General features: G+C 47.8%; 1 protein-coding gene across 1 annotated transcript; it reads left to right on the top strand.

Moving 5' to 3' along the window:
* Positions 1-2,139: 2,139 nt before the first annotated feature.
* On the top strand, positions 2,140-5,023 carry irf2bp2b (interferon regulatory factor 2 binding protein 2b). Its single transcript, XM_072660876.1, has 2 exons — positions 2,140-3,314; positions 3,688-5,023. Exons 1-2 carry the CDS (start codon positions 2,534-2,536, stop codon positions 4,467-4,469), a joined length of 1,563 nt encoding a protein of 520 aa, XP_072516977.1. The 5' UTR covers positions 2,140-2,533; the 3' UTR covers positions 4,470-5,023.
* The last annotated feature ends 3,466 nt before the right edge of the window (positions 5,024-8,489 follow it).

The following is an 8,489-nucleotide window of genomic DNA, read 5'->3' as shown; positions in this document are numbered from 1 at the left end:
AAAACATGCCCCACTTCTCCCAGCTAGCTCCCTCCCTCCAAATGTGCCTCCGCCAAACTCAGCCGTCCGAGGGAATTTCACAAAGCAGGATTTCTCAGTAAGCTGGATAATTTAGGCCAGAAGAGTAGAGGATTATCCCACAGCAGTGTAGTCCTGTAGTTGACGTTCAGTTGAGAAATATGTGAAAGTGTCTCAATGGGGTCAAACATGGGGACTATTTACATGCACATGCATATTTACAGAGCTCACCCCAGCTCTCATTTGGCCACAGCAAGCACTGTTAACATGCCAGTAATGCATTTATTCCCTAATTCACAGCTTGTTGCATTTTCCATCACACCTCACAAAAAAATATATATATAATAATAATAATAATAATAATAATAAAATAAAACATACATTTGGCTTAGCTGGTTAAGCTATGAGTCAGAATGAGTGGGTGCTCTAATTTGTTAAATAAATAAATTAATAAGTATTAGGATTATCATTATCAATTGTTATTTTTTAATGTCAGTGATTAATCCCACTTTATTTGCCATGGACATAATATATTATATACTTATTTTAAAATATTAGTAATTGTAATATTGTTTATAATAAGTGTTAATGGTACCCTTTCACAAAATATATGGGTGAAAACATTCACAAGAGTAATATTAATCATATAAATGACGGTGATATGAGGTCCCACACCGTCTTGCTTTTGCTCGTGCACTCCACGTGCGCTCGAGCTCTCTCTTTCTCTCTATATATAAATATATATATATAATATGCATGCTTGTATGAGCTGTATCTGCAGTGCATTTGCGTACACAGTGAAACGCTTGAGCTTGGGTTCATGTTGTACATTTTCCATCACACCTCACAAAAAAAAAAATGAATAAAATAAAAATAAAACATCCATTTGGCTTAGCTGGTTAAGCTATGAGTCAGAATGAGTGGGTGCTCTTAAAAACAAACGATAAGGAAACGTTCAGCTGACGTGGTCCAGACTCGCCTTTGATTATGGGGCTTTCCGTCTCGTCCTCCAGCTTCAGTACATTTTTTACTCACTGAATCACATGGGCTTGGCCAACGTGAGTCAACTCAGTCTGAGCAAAGTCCATATTCGCCTGAAGATTAATTATTTACCCACAGTGGCTGTCAGCCTACACCCCCTCCATCCCTCCCTGCATCCAACGTGGGAAGGAAGTTTTACTGTAAAATAAATAAATAAATAAATAAAGGTCGTGTCTGAATTTGCTGATATTGCAACCTAAACAAGTCTATATGTGCTTGTTTGTGACCTGCACGGTGTTTTGTTGGCGCTCTCTGGCTGTTTTAGGGTTAAAGCGCCGCGCGGTGACCGTGCTGCGGTTGCCCGGCCCTGAGTGGCTTCAGCCCCGCTGGCTGCGGCCCGGCAACCGCGTGACGTCGCGTTGGCAGGAGGACTGGAATGTGGGATCAACCGGGCTGGAGGCTGCGCTCTGCTTTCTTGTGCAAAACCAATGCAACTCGTTTCGGTCGTGCAAACGGACAGTCTCGCTTATCGCTGCAGCAGTGGGCTTGTTGTAATTCTTGTTTTTTGCCTTTGTTATTAATTTTGCTGCTTTTGCACGGTGCATTGATTTTGCACGAGGAAGCAGTGCTGCTTTATAGCTATACGTTGCAACAACTGCAAAGTGCAAAGCTGCTGGGGGATGCATGATTTGCACAGCAAATGAAAGGCAATGCAGTAATACATGGGACATAAATTTAGCTTCTGAAAATAGGAGTTAAGGTCTAGCATGCTTAAAAAGTTTTTATTTTTAATATTATGATTTATTTTTTTTTTGCAACTATAGAAGCTTTATTATTAAATTAATTAAATTTAAAAGCATTTTCGCTTCTGTTTAATCCACATATATGCAAGATCGGTAAGGTACAGTAGTTCTTTGTACAGTATATGCGTGGCTTGCATGAAACAGACCACCGTAATTATGTTTATTACATTTACGTCATGAGAATGCGATTAAAAAAATGGAAATTAATAACTTCTATAAAAGCATGAAATGCATAAATATAATTTTGTTGTGATTTGAGATCCCCCCCCTCTCTCTCTCTCTCTCTCTCTCTCTCTCTCTCTCTCGCTCTGCGCAGTGCGCGTGCGCGGTTGTCGAAGAATCGAGTAAACAGACTCGGCGCTCCGGTGACGTCACCGCCGCGCAAGCGACCCTGCCTGGCGGCGCGGGAGCGCGCGAGCTAGACGGAGGCGCGCACGGGCAAAGTCCACAACTGCCATGAACTTCGGAGTGTAACTTCGCCTTGTGTGTGTGTGTGTGTGTGTGTGTGTGTGTGTTTTCGTCGCCGGCGGGAGGAAAAACTACAGCGAATTTCGCCTCTTTTTTCTTCCTCCTCCTCCTCCTCTTCCTCCTCTTCCTCCTCTTCTTCTTCTTCTTCGTTGGTAAACGAGCTGCGGAACAGAGGAAGGCGATCGACGGACGTTTGGGAGCTTTTTTTCCGCCTCGTCCTGCTCGTCCTCCCCCTTTCCCCCTAGCGCGTAAAACAGCCAGCCATGTCCTCCGCGGCGGTGGCCGCTTCCAGACGGCAGTCGTGCTACCTGTGCGACCTGCCCCGCATGCCGTGGGCCATGATCTGGGATTTTACGGAGCCCGTGTGCCGCGGATGCGTGAACTACGAGGGCGCGGACCGCATAGAGTTCGTGATCGAGACGGCCCGGCAGCTGAAGCGCGCGCACGGCTTCCAGGAGGGTCGCAGCCCCGGTCCGGGCAAGGCGGCCAAGGAGCTGCAGCCGGTGAACCACGCGGCGGCCGTGGCGGCGGCGGCTGCTGCCGCGGCCGAGGCCGGCTCGCGTCCGCCGCAGCCCCTCGACCGCTACCCGCTCGCGCCGGACCGGCCGCCCCGCCTGGGGCCCGAGTATCCGTCCGCGGCGAGGCAGGCCAACGGCATCCCGGTGCCCAACGGCTTCCCCAAGCCGGACGAGCCGCCCGAGCTGAACCGCCAGAGCCCCAACCCGCGCAGGACTAGCGCCGTGCCGCCCAGCCTCATGCCCATCATGAACGGGGGCCTGTCGTCCGTACACGCGCTCAACGGTCGCCCACCGCAGATGGGGATCCCCAGCCTGTCGGAGCACGGCGGGAAGCGCGACGACGGCAAGGAGAAGCACCGCGCGGACGTACTGGATGAGCACAAGCGCGCGGAGGAGTGGATGAGCAAAGGCAAGACGGTGAGGGACCTCATGGCGCTGCACACGCTGGACAGCAGGTTCAAGAAGGAGCACGCAGCCATGCAGCACAGGATGGGCTACGACACGAGCTCGGCTCCCTCCAAAACAGGTAAGGGCATTGCTTTGAGTGCAAGTGTGCATTTTTCTGCAGTATGTTATTTTTATTTTTTTTTTGCTTCACGTGCATGGATGGTGGAAACTGGGGGGCTGCAATGGCAAAAGCTCCAGAAGTGCACATTTATGTCTGATCATGTTTTTGTGTGGAGCTCGTGGCAAAGAAAATGGGCCAACAGTGCCAACAACAGGTCATGCTTAGAGTTTTCCGAAGAGTGAAAGGACTTGTCTCTCTCTGTCTGTCTGTGTGTGTGTGTGTGTGTGTGTGTGTGTGTGTGTTTTGGTGCATGCCTGTTTTTCCCTTCTCTAACTTCAGTGTTTAACTTTCTCCACCCCCCCTACCCTCACCCCCCCAATTTCCTCAACAGATCGAGGCAAGCAGCCCCGCACCATGAAGAGGAAAGCCTCCCCTGAGCCCGAGGTGGAGGGCGCCGCTGCCAAGCTGAACGGCGAGGGCCAGCCGTGGCTGTCGTCGCCATCTGAGGTGCTGAAGATCCCCTCGGCAGCCCTGCCCGGCTACGCAACCGCTCCACCCTCCACCATCTCCCCCCACTCCCGCACCACCCCACCGGAGGCGGCCACAGCGGCCCAGAACGGCCAGTCACCCATAGCCGCCCTCATCATGGCAGCAGACAACGCCGGGGCGGGCACCGGCTCACCCAAAGACGGCAACCAGGTGCACTCAACCACCAGCACGGCGGCGGGCGGCCGGCGGAACAGTGGCAGCCCACTCTCGCCATCCTCAGCCAGCCAGCGGGGCCAGCGGCTGAACCAAAGGGACGTAATGGCAGTTGGGGTGGCTGCAGGCACCACCGCCCACGTCCCAGGCGTGGAGCCCCAGCCGGGACACCCGCAGAGCGTGCCGGACTCGTCGGTGCCCCCCGGCAGCGTCCCGCTGTGCTGCACACTGTGCCACGAGCGCCTGGAGGACACACATTTTGTCCAGTGCCCGTCGGTGCCCTCGCACAAGTTCTGCTTCCCGTGCTCACGCGAGAGCATCAAGCAGCAGGGCGCCACAGGGGAGGTGTACTGCCCCAGCGGAGAAAAGTGCCCACTGGTGGGCTCCAACGTGCCCTGGGCCTTCATGCAGGGAGAAATAGCCACCATCTTGGCTGGAGACGTGAAAGTAAAAAAGGAGAGAGACCCTTGATTTTTCTTTCCCCAGTTTTTTCCCCTGTTTTTTTCCCCCTCTCTCTTTTTTTGGTTACTTTTTTTCTGCAAAACAAAACGACAAATGAAATACACACATATATACGATTTCAGATGACTAAATCAGAATTGCATACCATCCAAAACAAAAAAATATGGGACATGTACATATGGACACAAGGGAAGTGTACACTTCGTAAACATGGCTGTATAAATTTTTTTTGATTTTCCTTTTTTTGAATACATTGTTTCTATATTTTTTTGAAGATGAGAAAGGTATGTACACATTATAACGGACTACTTTGCCCCCTCACCCCCCCCCAACCCACCCCTCTCATTCAACCCCACCCCATTCCAGCCCACCCCTCCTTTTTCAGTTGTTGTTCAACGCCAATTATCAATGTACTATTAGAACTGGTGGCAGTCCATGTTTAAACATAGAATGTGACTAAACCTACTCTATGAGCACTTGGCAAAAACTGAAATGCTTCTAGCTGTACTTGTATGCACTTGTTTAAAAATTGCCAAATACAATTTTTGACCTTGTAATAACAACCTGAAGTGTCTATGGTTCGCTTCTTGTCCATTATTCTCTGAGGCAGTCGCTCCCTCTTGTGAATCACACTGACAGAGAGGGAGCGAGAGGGGTGATGCAACAGCCTCTGCAGGAACAAAATGGGACTTGGTGGGGTGAAGGAAAAAAAAAGAAAGAAAGAAAGGAAGAGCTGACGAGACAAAGGGAGAGCGGGTTATTTTGTGCTGTGTGTAGGCAGTCCGGCAGAGCAGCAGTCCGACAGTCAAACGCACTGCTCGTTATTGACCGGACTGTGTTTCTGACGTACATAAGTTTCATATTCTTGGACCTAAAACAGCGAGATTACCTGAATGTTGATCCTTTTCCGTCTGCAAGTTGTGACTTGCGTTTCACATTGTTGTTAACTCCCATGTGGAGTAACCTAATGCGGCGTGCAACCTGACACTCTAGATGGCTATTTTTACTCCCACTTGCCATAAGTTGAGGGGCTCGTAAACACGCTTTGGCCTTTTTCGGTGAATGGAAACTTGGGTTCCTCTGCAGCCGTTTCAGTGATCTGTAGGCGAGAGGGCCTCTCTGCAACGTTCTCCCGCGGTCTTCCTTTATAAATGCTATTCGTTCCTATCTAGAAAGCTCAATCGGAATGGACGCCGATCAGGCTCAGAATAGCACTGCCTGGAGCTGGTGGCTGGTGCTTTTGAGCCCAGGCTGAAGAGCGTGCACATCTCAGAATAAAAAGAAAGAAATCAAGCCTCTGATAGCAGGTCTTGGGCAGTGTTTGGCTTTTCCACAGTTTTACGGGAGTTCTTAGCTCAGACGGCCCCTGTTGCCTGAGCCTAATAAAATGCAGAGGATCACGTGGTCGCCCTGGTGGAATTCCTGAGTCACCGTCCTCCGTCTCCTCAATCAGGGGCTTTGAGCCCAACACGCCTGCTACTGTTCAAGGTTGATTGCACACGGTACAGGAATGAATGGAGGCCTCTGTTCCGCCTCAGATTCACATGTAGTTGCCATTCAGAGGAGCAGCAAGACTGCCGTTAACCCTTCAGTGCCCTGAGCCCAGGTTGCGTCTGCTAGTTTGATTAGCTGTACCCTTGCTGCCTTTAACTTTGCTTGTTTACTAGAGCGATTGGAGGGGAACCCACATGAGTACTACAGTATTGCAACTATATGGTTGGAATACGTTGCTATACTGTAGTAGAGTGCTGTGGTAGATACACGTGTTTCCAACTAGGCAATTCCCATTTTTCGTTGCTGGCATCAAAACCTCGTAACTCATTTGTGGTGGTGGTGGTGGTTTGTTTGTTTTTGTTGCTATTTAGAAATCTGTATGCTGTTGTTTAAACAGATCGTAAGGAATGGACCAATAGCTGGCTAAAGACTTGGGCTATATTAACATGTATTGCTTCTGAGAACAAAAAAAAGGTTCTTCAAGAGTTCTGAAGCAAAGACATCGGTTGTATACAGAACCCCAATCTCCGAAAACCCTTCATATGCCTAAATAGTCTGTTGCCTGCTTATTAAGGTTTATTTGCATTGATGATCCTGTAGATAGAACCTTGGAAATGGTTCTTTATAGCACCAAATACATCAAAGAACCCTTTTATTGTTACAATATAGAACCCTTTTCTTACACGTTCAAAGAGGCGTGATGTTTTGTTTTTGTATGAATCCAGAAGAATGTAGGCCAATGGTCACCAACCCCCCACTGCCCTGAAGGCTCAACACATCCGATCCACACCTCCCTGTCCTACGTGACCAGCGGGATCAGATGTGTTGGGTTTGTATTGGAACTAAGCTCTGCATGAAGGTGCACCTCCAGGTGCAGGCTTGGCAACCAGTGACGTAGGCCGTAAAACCCCAGAAACAACCCTGCTGAATTGCGCTTCACAAATGGCGGCGGGATTTTGCGGTGGTTGTCGGCATTGGCGTTCCTCTTACATGCCCCGCTCATCTGTTGTGTTGGCGCGGGCTCTAGCCTCAAATTCCAGCCGCGCCAGCTCATTTCTTTTCATCTGTCACCGAAACTCAACACCCCGGGGGGAAAAGCCAGTCGTCGGAGATTAATAGCTTTGCTCAAATTACGTAGCAGTCAGAAAGGACTTAGGCTCTTTCTGTCTTTTGTTTGCACAGCTGTCCCACCCTACCTAGTTAGTGTCGAATTTTTGCTTTCCTTTTTTCTTCCCTTTATTTAAAGCTTTTTGTCATCACGAGACACTTAACACGGCGTTCGGTGCGCAGTCGTTGGTCTTTCCCGATTTACAGACTATTTTCTTTCCTTCTGCCAAAAAGGAAATGTACACCTTTTAGTCATATCGGGTTATCGCTGCTGGAAAAAGAATGGAGCCTACTGTTATTCAGGGAGGAAAAGCAACTTAGGCCGAAATAAAACGCTGCCCTACTTTCTCTGGGAACTGGCTTGGGCTGGTCTGGAAATTAATTATTTTAACATGCTCAGATGCAGGCCGACATGCTTTTTGCATTAAATTTGCGCTAAATCTTGGGACCAGCATAAACACATTCGATTCCAGCTATAATAATATAACTCATTTTTGGCTTGATAGCATATGAGTCTGCAGCAATGAAGTGAGAAGGCAGGGTAAAATATTGCCACGTTCAGAGCAACAGTGCAACTGCAAAAAAATACAAATACACATAATAAACAACAGCTGTAGTAGGGTGCTGATATCCAGTATGTATTCAACTATCATACGAGCAACAGTGTGATTGCAAATACCTATAAATACACATAAACAAAGGCTGTGGCCAGGGTGCTTATAACCAGTATGTATTCAGCTAGCATAAGAGCAACAGTGCAACTACGAAAAACTACAAATACACATAATAAGCAACTGCTGTAGTAGGGTGCTGATAACCAGTATGTATTGAGCTAGAATAAGAGCAACAGTGCAACTGCAAATAACTACAAATACACATAATACACAATAGCTGTAGCAAGAGTGCTTATAACCAGTATGTATTCAGCTAGCATAAGACCAACAGTGCAACTGCAAATAATTACAAATACACATAATAAGCAACAGCTGTAGCAGGGTGCTGATAACCAGTATGTATTTAACCAGTTTAAAAAAGAAACAGTGTGATTGCAAATACCTATAAATACACATAAACAATGGCTGTGGCCAGGGTGCCTATAACCAGTATGTATTCAGCTAGCATAAGAGCAAAAGTGCAACTGTGAATACCTATAAATACACATTAGCCTTGGCTGTAGCCAGGGTCCTTATTCATAACCAGTATGTATTCAGCTAGCATAAGAGCAACAGTGCAACTGTGAATAACTATAAATACACATAAGCCATGGCTGTGGCCAGGGTCCTTATTCATAACCAGTATGAATTCAACCAGTATGTATACATGTAGTATAGAGCTATATTGCCACTATAAGGGTCTTGCACATGTTAATTTTTTTTGCAGGAGGGTATTGTGTGTGTACTGTATTGTGAGCAGCTTAACATGGTCAGC

The sequence above is a fragment of the Salminus brasiliensis genome, chromosome 17 (assembly GCF_030463535.1).
Source record: "Salminus brasiliensis chromosome 17, fSalBra1.hap2, whole genome shotgun sequence".
Taxonomy (NCBI): domain Eukaryota; kingdom Metazoa; phylum Chordata; class Actinopteri; order Characiformes; family Bryconidae; genus Salminus; species Salminus brasiliensis.
This window is presented reverse-complemented; position numbering and strand designations above follow the sequence as displayed.

Coding starts and splice junctions, on each gene's coding strand:
- irf2bp2b (XM_072660876.1), top strand. CDS start 2,534: ATGTCCTCCGCGGCGGTGGCCGCTTCCAGACGGCAGTCGTGCTACCTG. Junction 3,315..3,687: donor CTCGGCTCCCTCCAAAACAG/GTAAGGGCATTG, acceptor TTTCCTCAACAG/ATCGAGGCAAGCAGCCCCGC.